This window comes from Astatotilapia calliptera, chromosome 12 (assembly GCF_900246225.1).
Source record: "Astatotilapia calliptera chromosome 12, fAstCal1.2, whole genome shotgun sequence".
NCBI lineage: Eukaryota > Metazoa > Chordata > Actinopteri > Cichliformes > Cichlidae > Astatotilapia > Astatotilapia calliptera.
This window is the reverse complement of record NC_039313.1, coordinates 1,427,215-1,439,840: the sequence shown is the minus strand read 5'-3', so window position 1 is coordinate 1,439,840 and position 12,626 is coordinate 1,427,215. Positions and strand designations below refer to the sequence as shown.

The 12,626-nt window shown below is 42.9% G+C and overlaps 1 protein-coding gene across 5 annotated transcripts in view; it reads left to right on the top strand.

Annotated features, from left to right (window-relative positions):
* Positions 1 to 11,575, top strand: part of LOC113033322 (whirlin-like) — a 64,701-nt gene extending 53,126 nt beyond the window's left edge. The window contains exons 8-11 of one of the 5 annotated variants that reach the window (XM_026187010.1): positions 3,105 to 3,801; positions 5,841 to 6,016; positions 6,582 to 6,713; positions 8,668 to 11,575. In XM_026187010.1, coding sequence (XP_026042795.1) covers positions 3,105 to 3,801; positions 5,841 to 6,016; positions 6,582 to 6,713; positions 8,668 to 8,844 — 1,182 coding nt within the window. In that variant the 3' untranslated portion in view covers positions 8,845 to 11,575. Of the gene's footprint in view, positions 1 to 3,093; positions 4,170 to 5,840; positions 6,017 to 6,581; positions 6,714 to 8,667 lie in introns of those variants that run through there. The other 4 variants (XM_026187009.1, XM_026187008.1, XM_026187012.1 and 1 more) reach the window with 4 other exon arrangements.
* Positions 11,576 to 12,626: the final 1,051 nt, after the last annotated feature.

Here is a 12,626-nt window from a genome sequence, read left to right as displayed (position 1 = left end):
ATAGAATTACCTGGGTACCCCCCTGGAGCCAGGCCTGGGGAGGGTGCCCAAGGAAGAGCACCTGCTGGCAGGGCCTTAGCCAATGGGTCCTGGCCTGGTGTGGCCCAAATAAGGGACATGGGCCACCTTTCCAATAGGCCCACCACCCGCAGGATGCGCCGTAGGGGTTGGGTGCAGTGTGGGCCGGGTGGTGGCCAAGGGCAGAGGCCCTGGTGGACAGATCCCTGGCTACCAAGGCTGGCAATTAGGTCATGGAACATCACCTCTCTGGTGGGGAAGGAGCCTGAGCAGGTGCGTGAGGTTGAGAGGTGCCCCAGACCCTTCGGATCAGAGAACAGGTCCTGACTGTCATCTGCGCTTACACAACAAACAACAGCTCAGAGTACCTGGCCTTCTTAGAGTCCCTGGGTGGGGTACTCGAGGGTGCTCGCCCTGGAAATGCTGTTGTCCTGCTGTGCCTACAGTGAGACCTGAAACGGTGTGATTGGGAGGAAAGGCCTGCCTGATCTGAACCTAAGCTGTTCTGTTACTAAACTCTTGTGCAAGGATATTTGGCATGTAGGCTGGAGCAGCCAGGGATTAAACCACCCTGAAGCAGTCAAATAATTTCTTGGTAGCAGGACCCCTGGGGTGGGTAGGTTCCCAATGAAAGGTGAAGAGTCTGGATATTGTAGGGCTGTCTTATTTGATATGCCTCTACAAAGTTGTGTGGACATCAGGGCCAGTACCTCTGACTTGGCAGACAGGGGTGGTGGTTCCCAAGAAGGACTGGAGGCAGGCTCCTACTATAGTTTGTCAGCCTCCCCGGGAAAGTCTATGTCAGGGTGCTGAAAAGTAGAGTCAGTCTGTTAGTTGAACCTTGGATGCAGGAGGAACAACAGTTTTTGTCCTGGTCCCAGAAGACTGGACCAGCTTTTTATCCTCTCAAGGATATATGAGGTTGCATTGGAGTTCGTGCAGTCAGTTAGATGTGATCTATGGACCCAGAGAAGGCATTTGACTGTGTCGCTTGGAGTATACTGTGGGAAGTGCTTCAGGAGATCAACAAACGGATTGGTGCTGCAGTTGCAGTAATGCAGACGCTCTATCGCTCTATTGTGGTGAAAAGAGAGCTGAGCGTAAAACCAAAGCTCTCAATTTACTGGTCACTCTACATCCCTTCCCTCACTGATGGTCACTAGCTCTGGGTAGTGACTGAAAGAGCAAGACTGCATATATAGGCAATGGAAATTAGCTTTCTCCAAAGTGTGGCTGGCCTCTCCCTTAGGGTGAGGAACTCATCCGTCTGGCAGGTTCAGAGTTAGAACCACTACTCCTAGACATCGAAAGAATCCAGCTGAGATGGTTTGGCCAATTGATTAGGATTGTCTCCTGGGCACATCCTGGTGAGGTGTACCAGGCATGTCCCACCAGGAAGAGCCCCTGAGGACCCAGGACATGCTGGAGAGCTTCTATATCTTGGGTGGCCTAGAAACATCTTTGTTCCCCCAGTTACGATGGAGGTGGCTGGGGAGAGGGAGGTTTGGGCTTCTCTGCTTATGCTGCTGCCCCCGCGACCTGACCCTGGATAATTGGAAGACGATTGATGGATGGATGGATGGATGGATGGATGGATGGATGGATGGATGGATGGATGGATGGATGGATGGTTAACTCATGCTGGTGGACAGTTTTGTGTATGCCTGCATTTCAAATGCATCCTTTAATGTGAAGATTTCATACTTTAACGTTACATATATAAAGTGTAGTGTGATGGTCTGTGTCTGTTTTGATGCCCCAGGAAGACTTGCTGTGGTAAATGGAACCATGAATTCTGCTGCCTACCAAAATATCCTAAAGGAAAATCTCCAGCCATCTGTTTATGACCTTAAGCTGCAGCGCACTTGGGCTCTGCAGCAGGACTATAACCCAAAACACACCAGCAAGTCCACCTATGAATGGCTTAAGAAAAACAAAATAAATACTTTGGAGTGGCCAGTCAAAGACCTGACCTGCATTTTTAAGGTCATGACACAACATCTCAATCAGATTCAGGTGTGGCTGTATTACAAAAATTCTGCAAAGATGAGTGTACCAAGATTCCTCCATAGGACTGTAAAAGATCCAATATCAGTTATTGCGAACGCTTGATTGCAGTCGTTGCCGCTAAGGTTGTTGCAGTTATTAGGTTTAGGTGGAAATCAGTTGTTCCTTTTTTTAGTTTAGATTTCACTACATAGGTTTGGATATTTTCCCCTTTATAATAAACACCTTCATTTAGAAACTGCAATTTGTGTTTACTTGTGTTATGTTGGTCTACTGTTTAAATCTGTTTGATGATCTGGAGCATTTAAGTGTGACAAACATACAAAAAAAAACAGGAAATCAAGAACTTTTTCACATCACTGCATTTGCTTGTACAAATATCTAACAGTTTATCCGCCTTTACATAATTAACAGTTCTTAAATACATGTTTTTCTGTCTTTACGTTAATCTAACCTTGTTCTGACTCTCTGTACTCAACATGCACCATGTGATGGCTACAGATGTTCTCATTTTATTTTTCTGAAAAAGTCATTAGTCCGTGACAAGCTGTGTTTCTAAATATACAAGATCTAAAATCTTAAAGATAATGATTAAAGAGGCAACATTCACTATTCATGTTGGATTTTTGTATGTCACTGCCTTTTTCTGAATGACAGGAGGAGACTGCGGCACCCACGGTGTGGGACGGAGAGATTTCGCAGGTCTTTCCTCCCCACTGCTGTCAGACTCCATAATAAAGACTTTAACTGATCAAGCACACACATCCATACATATGCAATAATACTAAGTGCAATAATCTTTTCTGTCATCGTTGTATTTTTACTCAGTTGTATATAGTATTTGTATTTGTATTCTATTTTTATCTTATTGTATATTTATTTTATTTTATTCTACTGTATATAGTATTTTATTTTATTCTATTCTGTACAGTTGTGTACTGTATTTATTCTTATTGTATTCTAATTTTTGCCTCATAACTTTTGCACTGTCCACTTCCTGCTGTGACAAAACAAATTTCCCACGTGTGGGACTAATAAAGGTTATCTTATCTTATCTTATCTTATCTTATGAAACGCAGGCTTCAAGTGAACCTCTTCCACCCTTCAGAGCTGCTTCTGTCCAGGCCCAAAGAAGACCATTCCCGGAGAAAGAGTTCAATTGCAAGCCTTCAGCCAAAGTGGTGCAGCCCATTTCTTGCCTGCTCGTCACTGGTCCCACCCATTTACTCCAGGACTGTCCCCACAAGCCTATCAAATCCCTTCCCACCAGCCAACACCAGCCAAAACCAGCCTCCCCCCACCATGCATGCCCTGGTCCCACCCACTACACTTCCCTTAATTCCCTTCAACACACCTGCCAGAATTCCTTCCAGCTCTCTGATTCTGAACACCACAATAATCCCCATTTTGATTACCATGTCCACCATCATAGCCAGCCCATTTCAGGTCACCACACCTGCCCAGGTTTCCTGCATTACCGGGACTTGCCCAGCTCTGCTAAACCAGAGGCATCTATCAAGTTTTCTTCTAGATCCAGCTCCTATGAAAAGTCTTCCGTCTTGTCAATGTCTGCATCCTCTTCAAAAGCAGCAACTCCCCTGCCATCCCCTCAACCATCTCATCATCCCTCACCATGTCCGTCCCCGTGCCCCTCTCTCATCACGCCTGCTGCTCCATCCTTTAGCGCTGACCAACGCTGCTCACCTGCTCTCACACAGAAAGTCATTGTAACAGAAATGAACCGGCTATCAGCAGATGCCAGACCACAGCAAAGAGGTAAATGGTGTGTATGTAATACTTTTCTGCTGTATTTGAGCACACAAATGTTCTTAAAGCTTGTCTCATTCACCCATTCAGACACACTTTTGTTTAAAAGCTTTTGTCTATGCCCAAGCACTTTTAACCAACATTCTCTGATGGATCCATTGGGGGTAACTTGGAGTTAAGTAGGTACACAGTCTGTGTCTCTGTGTGTTTGTGTTGTTTCTCAGTACAGAGAAGCACTCAACTTGTAAAATGTATTAGTAATAACCAGAACAACACATGTTTTGTGACTAGAAACATGTAGGCGGTTGCCCTGCTTATATCTTGATGCGTGCTCAATCATCCAGGGGAGGAAATCCCCAAAAGTTGGTTCTGTTCATCTGGACATGTTCAGTGGGAGAAACATTTCATCATCATCCAAGTGACTTCTTCAGTCTCAGCTGACTGCAGGTTTACACAACCTTATAAACAGTACATTTGCACAATGTACCTCTGATCAATGGCCATGAGTCCCATTCACAGAGAGTTGGGGAATGGCTGCAATCACAGCATTGTAAGATGGTGACAGATGTACCTTTAGGCCCCTCCTCCATTCAGAGATGGTCTTTCCCTTTTCACGTAAATGGCCTCCTTGACTCCGCCCTCAAACCAGCGTTCCTCCCTGTCCAGGATGATACATCCTCATCCTTGAAAGAGTGTCCACTGGCCTGTAGGTGTGCATAGACTGCAGAGTCCTGGCCTGACGAGGCAGCTCTTCTGTGTTGTGCCGTCCTCTTAGCCAGAGGTTGTTTGGTTTCCCCGATGTATAAATCCTGCCAATCCTCCTGCACTTAACAGCGTGCACTATGTTACTCTGTTTGTGTCGGGGGACCCGATCCTTGGGGTGGACCAGTTTTTGGCGCAGCGTGTTTTGGGGTTTAAAAGCCACAGAGACCCGGTGTTTAGAAAAAATGCGTCTCAACTGCTCTGATACTCCTGACACGTACGGGATCACTACAGGTTTTTGCTTAGGCAGCGGTTGTCCTTCTCTCCTGGATCAGCTGGAGCTTTCTTCAGGAGCCTTCCCGGCTTTGACAAAAGTCCAGCTGGGATAACCACATTTACTCAGGGCCTTCTTGATGTTCTTCTGCCTCCCTGGCTGCAAGGTCTTAAACAATCAGGCCCCATCTTATCTTAATGACCTTGTAGTACCATATCACCCTATTAGAGCACTTCGCTCTCACGCTGCAGGCCTACTTGTTGTTCCTAGAGTATTTAAAAGTAGAATGGGAGGCAGAGCAATGGTGAGGGAAATTCCACACACACTCCTCTTCTGCCCCGCCACACTTGTAATTCACACACACTCACGCGCAGGTAGTCCAGGGATGGGAAACACAAACAAACCAGGGAATCTAGTCATGGAGACAGATGAGAGAATCAACACTAGGAAAGCCACGAAGGAAACACTGGAGATAATTTTACAGCCGGGCAACACTAGGATAGTTGCTTAACGTTCCAGTGACGAGAAACACCGAGCCACCGTCTTGAATGCTGGCCAGGAGAGGCGGGAATAATGAGCCACAAGTGAGCAATCGCTAGAGAGAGCGAGGGGGAAAAACAACAACAAATACCTGTAGCCTGTTTGAGCCAGCCGGGGACACAGGGACCATGACAATTAGGCTTAAGACATTCCTGTTTGATAAAGCACAGAGTTTAGGTTGGATCCGATGATCCTCAATGCTCCATTAGTTCTGCTGGAACTGGTGTAGGTTACTGGGAGATTCCCATGATGCAGTGAGTGTTTCTTCTTCAGTCACCCTTTTCACTCACTGTGTGTTTAGAAACCTCTCTGCATATAAACATTAGTTACTATTAATGTCTGGCTCTCTTCCACGGTGTGTCTTTGTCCTCACCCCAACAATTGTGGCAGATGGCCACCCCTCCCCGAGCTTGGTGCTGGTGGAGGTTTCTTCCTGTGGAGTTTTTCTTTCCCACTGTCGCCAAAGCGCTTTTTTTCTATATAATTAAATTTGAATTAAATTCAGTGTATGCTAGCTAACTCCTCCCCCCAGGGGCCACCCTGTCACAGTTGTCAGACAGCGGCCAGACTCTGAGTGAGGACAGCGGGGTGGATATAGCAGAGGCAGGAGGCTTCAGTAAAGATGGCAGCCCACGACCTAGCAAAACTCACCGGACACATCTGGAACAGCCAGGATTTCATGCACTTTCTCCAGGGATTGGCAGACAAGTGAGGGTTTTCATTACTAAGCAATCTTTCAGTAGCATATCTTTTAATGTGTTCAAAACAAGCAAATTAGTGCTGGTGTAAACCCAGTTTTAGTTTGTGATTTCAGAATTCACTGGATCACCTCTTTTGTTGCTTTAATTTCTATTTTAATCGGTCAAGTTTGCAAAGTAAAACCACAAGTTCTTACCAACAAAAGCAGAGGGAGATTAAAGTAATCTCCTTGGTGATTGTTTATACAGCTGTCTATGATTGTGATCTTAAGACCTGAAGTTACTTTGTGGGCACCTAAACAAAACTCTTAAAAGCTTTATTGAATTCAAAGGAAATCTTGTTATTAGCATTAGGCTAGAACACGCGAGGGAAAACAAAGGGAACACAGTAACATTAGACTCAGACGCATTGATGTGTAAATAAGGCTCCATCACCTGAAGAAAATGAAATGTTGTTTACTATATTGAGATTTTCAGATGTTCACCTACAAGCTAGTGGCTAAATTGCATGCAGTAAGATGCTACTTCTTGCTCACAAATATATTTTTCTTAGCTCTCCTTGCTTTGTTTCCCAGCAGTCTCCTTCACCTGTACCAGTGCCTACTGCTGTGCTGGTGCGAGTGTTGAAAAATTCAAACACCTTGGGCATCGCAATAGAGGGTGGAGGAAGTACACGCCAACCTTTGCCTCGCATAGTCTCCATTCAGGTAAGAAAGCGTTAGAAGGTTTCAAGTAAGTCACTGTTTAAAGTCTTCCAAGCAACAAAATGTACTGAAACTGCAAAAAACAGTAAAACATAAAAAGAAAATCCTCTCTCGCCCTTGTGGGTGATCCATCCTTCAAGTGTGAATTTCAGATGTTGTTCCTGGGATCTGCTGGAGCCCCTCATCTAGCTTGGGAGTCACTGCACTGAGTGCTCCGATTACCACTGGGACCACTGTTACCTCCACCCTCTTATCTTCTCTGAGCCCTTGATGCTTTTCAAGCTTCTTGTGTTCCTTCTTCCTGATGTTGCTGTCATTCGGTATTGCTATGTACCCTCAGAAGATCTAGTAGATGATGTGAATGCAGCACTATGGAAGATATCTACCACCACCATTACTGAGACTAACAAGCTGATCTACAGCATGGCAGCAGCAATCAGTGAGAAGCTTAGCTACAAGTTGAACAAGGAGCAGTACCCTGCATGCAGAAGGAGACTAGAGGCCAGGATCAAGGTAGAACGGGGGGTAGCCAACTATCGGAGCTGCTGAAAGGTGCAACAAAGGAGGTGCCCAAGAAGTGCAGCAAGCTGTCCATAACTGAGGCCTTGGAAACTGCAAAGCAAAGTCTCACAGCCTTGGCCAGCCGCTTGAAGACATACACCAGAAAAATAGAAGGCTGCAGAATAAACCAGCCGTTCTTCACAGAAGCAGCCAAGGTGTACTCTCAGTGGCAGGTAACAATATGAGAACAGCACCACCAAGGCTGGAGACCAGGGGTTGGCAACCCTGGGCATGTGTGCCACAGCTGACATGTGAAGGGTTAACTGATGGTACAACCAAAGCTGGACTGGCAATCGGCCCACCGGGCATTTGCGATGTGATTTTTTGTTTTTATGGGCCGATGATTTTTTTTGTTTTGGGGGGTTTGGGTTTTTTCTTTGTAGTGGTATAAACAATAAAAGGTGGTGGATTGGTCAGGATCTGGCCGGTGTGTAAAAATAAGTCAGTTGTTTGGTGGTGGCTGTAGCGGAGCTTCCACAGAGGCCAGTGGGTGGATGAGGGAAGGGGAGGCAGAAGGAGGAGAGACGCGAGGCGGCCGCCGGTCCGAGTGTCAGGTGAACTGAACTTCAGGTAAGAAGCTATGACCTGCAGTCTATCTGGGTCAGATATGAACCAAGTTTAGGTGGAGTTTATTTTCGTTGTGCTGGGAGAAGGACGCAACCCATAACAGCAATGCTGAGTGACTAGTGGATCTAAGAACAGACCACAGCAACCTCGCTGAACAGGGCCCAGTAATCATCACAGTGGCAGACATCCCAGATGAAGAGTGAAGAGCTGGACAGCACCAAGCCCCGACATGGTTCACCATAGTCACGTTTCATCACTCACCCAGGTGACTTCTTCAGTCTCAGCTGACTGCAGGTTTCCCCAATCTTATAAACAAACTTTTCACTGGCAAGTAATGTCCCGTCACAGCAGAATGGAATTCCAGCAGTGATAGGAATGAGCGCAGGAAACCCTGGCGTCTAGATGCAGGTGGTGGAGATCAAGATGGAGGCTTGAATGGAGCCTGAGTTATATGGGAGAGACATCTTCAAGGTAGACGAACAGATGAACAGTGAGATTTAAAGTGCGCAGAGTGGAGGCTGAAGAAGGCTGAAAGATGATTTGACTGGACCAGTGATGTCAGCAACGAGTTTGAAAGCATGGGAAAGCGTGACGCATGAATTAGTCACCAGACACGAGGGAAGCAGGCAGATGTGTGATTACACATCTGCCTTATTGAACTAATCATAAACTTTTATTTATATCTTAAATTCAGTCCAAGTGTGTTTCAAGCTATAGTTGCCTTGGACTGTACTGTAACTTCAAGAACAACAAACTGTTCTGTCCATGAGCGCCTTAATCCTGCTAACATTATTGTCTTTCTATTCTTCTCTCATGTTCCCGCTGACAGAAAGGAGGCTCGGCTCATAACTGCGGCCAGCTGAAAACTGGCCAGGTCATTCTGGAGGTTGATGGCATCCCCTTGCAAGGCCGGGAACACAAAGATGCTGCCAGGATCATCGCTGAAGCCTTCAAGACAAAAGAAAAGGGACACATTGACTTCCTGGTAGTTGAGCCAGGGCTCTAGTATTGGAACTTTGCACTTTATGCAGCTTGGTTTAAGAAAACACTGTTTTACGTGAATGATGCTAAACTCCATATGGTGTTGTCCTATAATCAAGGCTCATATTTTATTTTCAGGGAAAGGATTATTGGACTGATGTATCAGGTACTTGTTGATTGCACTCTACAGAAATTTGCACAATTTAAAGTAGGTAGTATGATAACAATTGTTATAAATACCTGTGCTATTTGCAGTTGTTTAGTTTTTTTCATTTTATTTGTTTCACTAGAAGAGCTATTAGCACTAATTGATGCTACAGCAAGTAATACTGACAACAGCCAATCATGCCAAAGTGAGTGAACCTGGTCTTTGTATGCTTTTCATTGTTTAGAGAATCCAGAGAAACAGAACTGTTTACAGTCTCTTATGGCAAAGAGCAACAGTATTATTGCACTTACCAACTTAGCATGTAGAACTTCAATACAAGCATACAGTTAGGTCAGATTAATTGCTTAATTAGAAGATCCATTATATGGACTAAAATGTTGGGCCACCTACACACTTTATCTTCAGTAGCTTTTAATACATCTCATTCCACAGTTATAGGCATTGATATGGAGTCGGTCTGTCCTTTGAGCTTCCACAGCTTCCACCTTTCTGGGAAACCTCTCTGCAAGGTTTTTCACGTGTCTGTGTGAAGTTTTGCCCATTCGTCTAGAATAGCAATTCTGAGATCAGCCACTGATGGTGGAAGAGAGGACCTGTGTCACAATCTCCATTCTAGTTCACCCCAACAGTGTTTGATGGGGTTGAGGTTGGGGTTCTGTGCACTGTATGTCAACCAATCATGCATTTCTGTACTTTGCATTATGGTAAATGGTGAATGAACTGATTCCTATATAGCGAGCTGTTGTTTAGTGAGTGAAAGCTTACTGAGCTGTCAGTCAGACTAGAAAAATGCTTCAGTCCATTTTGGTCCATTTTAATTGCTTCTAAGATTTCCAGTAATAAACATAATGAGTACCACGTGATCACAACTGGCAGGATTTAGTGATAAAAGCCAATTTACAATTAAAGATGACCAAGCAACTCAAGCAGACTAATAAGTAATAAGTGTTTTTTCTTTTTTTAGTGACACTAGTTTTACAGTATTTAATAGCTCCACACAAATACAAATGGAATACTATCTTGTACATATTACATGAAAAACTAAAGCAGTTTAATTCTAATAAATATTATAATAACACTTTATTATATTATTATAATCCTACTCCACCTTTAACTCTTTTTTTTCACCCAGCTGTATATGTTTGTGCCATCCTCACCATGAAACCATGTCCAAACACATATACTGTAGATATCAGTGCGAGTCTGACATGAATCACCATATATGATTATGATATTCATGTTTATACAGAAAGCAGTTTGACCAACTACTTACTGAATGGAGGAACTCACAGTTTGCCCATACAGCTGTTGCTGAAAATCATCTAAAAATGATATAAAATCACTGGACGTCATCATCAACAGTGAACTGCATCACTCCTAATTAGAGTTTACATGGATTTATTGCAAAACTGTTGAAATAAAGTGCTTTGGCTTTACTGGGGATACTAACAAAGTTGATTAATATTTATAAGAGATAAAATCATCCCTGTTCTTATCATTGATAAATACTATGAAATATTGAATGATTGTATAATGAAATAGCTACAGAAAAGAGTGATGCTTCTGAAAAAGTAAAAATCATTTCAATGTCTTAGTCTTAAAATGGTTGTGAAAGGTTTTCAATCATTCATCAGTTGAAGGGACTGACTGACTCATGTTTTGACATATATGGTGAAGCTTTCGATTGTTGCTGTCTTTTGTTGAGTCTGTGAGTTGCAGAGAAAACTGCAATATGAGTGATTTTTCTGCTATGAGAATTGTACCAAAATGATTGAGTCCATAAATGTCTGGGAACGTAGGAAACTAGTTGTTGGACTTTTGGGAGAGAAAACCTGTTCAGGCAGCCGATACACAGACGTCTTTTATTATAAAGCCTTGCTGTTTTAATAGACACAGTGTGCCACTTAGCATTGTGTTGCTGAAACATGTACGCCCTTCCATAACAAAAGGTCAGTGGCAGCTTGTCTTGCACACTCATCTCCCATCAGTCTACCATCAAAGACCGGAGGTTTATCCACAATGTGCATGCACAAACAACCAGAAAAAGCCTTCTCAGCTTGACAGGTTCCAGTGTTTGTTAAGGAGACACTTACACACCTGTGAAATCAAGAAACACTTTATTTTAAAAATGGGATCCAAGGCAAGAGCAGCTTTCAGCAACAACAGCCAGTCTCAGCTAGAAAATGGTAGTAATGTGAACAATGGAAGCAAACAGACAAGAAGCAGTTGTGAAACATGAAAGGTTTCGCTTTCACTTTGGTACATGCTTAATGGATGCCTTCAGATCTGGTCTGGTCCTGATGGAAAACCGTTGTTTTAAAGATTGAAAAATATGGGTTTTTGAGATTTGCACATCTTTGCAAAATCATGACCTAATTTTAAAACTTGCCAGACACAAAATGACTTTGTTATGTCCTGAGCTAATAAAAAATTAAATCGGAAAGAGTTAAGAAAAGGTAACTCGTAGATTCTTCAAACAAGCACCACATATCCCAGTTGTTCTCTTGGCTTGGTTTGGTTTTGCTGCCGTCACAGATGTCATGAAGTGTGTGTGTGTGTGTGTGTGTGTGTGTGTGTGTGTGTGTGTGTGTGTGTGTGTGTGTGTGTGTGTGTGTGTGTGTGTGTGTGTGTGTGTGTGTGTGTGTGTGTGTTGAAACCAAAATGAACTGAGAGCAAACTGTGTCTCAGTTCAAGTATATTGACTTTATACTGTTTTTAAAGACATTTTACACAGTGTTCAACCTTTGTAGAAAAAGGTGATTGTGGCTGATTTTCCTGTAAAAGATCTGCTGTTTCCTATTGTTACTTGACCTTAGGGGAGGAGGAGTGCTTGACATGAAAATGTCCATATCATTATTATTATTATTATTATTATTATTATTATTATTATTATTATTATTATTATTATTATTATTATTATTATTGTTATTGCCAAAGGTGAGAAAAGAGGATAAATGGCCTATACAGTAGTGGCATTCAGACAGCACTCAAATAGGAAAGCTTTCATATTGGTTACATTCTTACCTTTTATAGTCTCTCAGTTACAAAAATGATTCAACCAATTGATTGATGATTCAACAGGAACTTCCAGTTTTTATAAATTTAGCTGACACTAACAATACACCGTAGTTGGTATAGTTTTGGAGCAGTGGTTGTAAACCTCTGTTGTAGAAAAAAGTAGAGGACTCAGTCAGATCTGGGACTTTGCTATGTTCTATTTAAAGTGTTTATTAATTCCATAAGACATGGTGGTCTTGGCCAGTGCTATTTATTATGGCTTTATTGTATTTTTGTAATCTTATAATCCCATCACAGTAGTATAGTGATAAGATCTGCTGCGAGTGTAGGGTTTGAATGTCTGGATTTATCAATGAAGTGTTGATTAGAATACTGTGCAATTTGAATAACGTATAAAAATCGTGTTTTTGTTTGCTTGTTTTTAATCATGAGCGCAAACTATTCAGACAACATATACATATACATATGTATATGTTGTCTGAAAAGACTTCACATATATTTATAAAGGTGTATATGGAGTAAGTGATGAAAGGATAAAGGACTTATATACACAATTATGTAATTACTTTGTGGCTGATGTAACTGCTAACATCCCTTCTAAGTTTTCTTGCCCTTGTCCA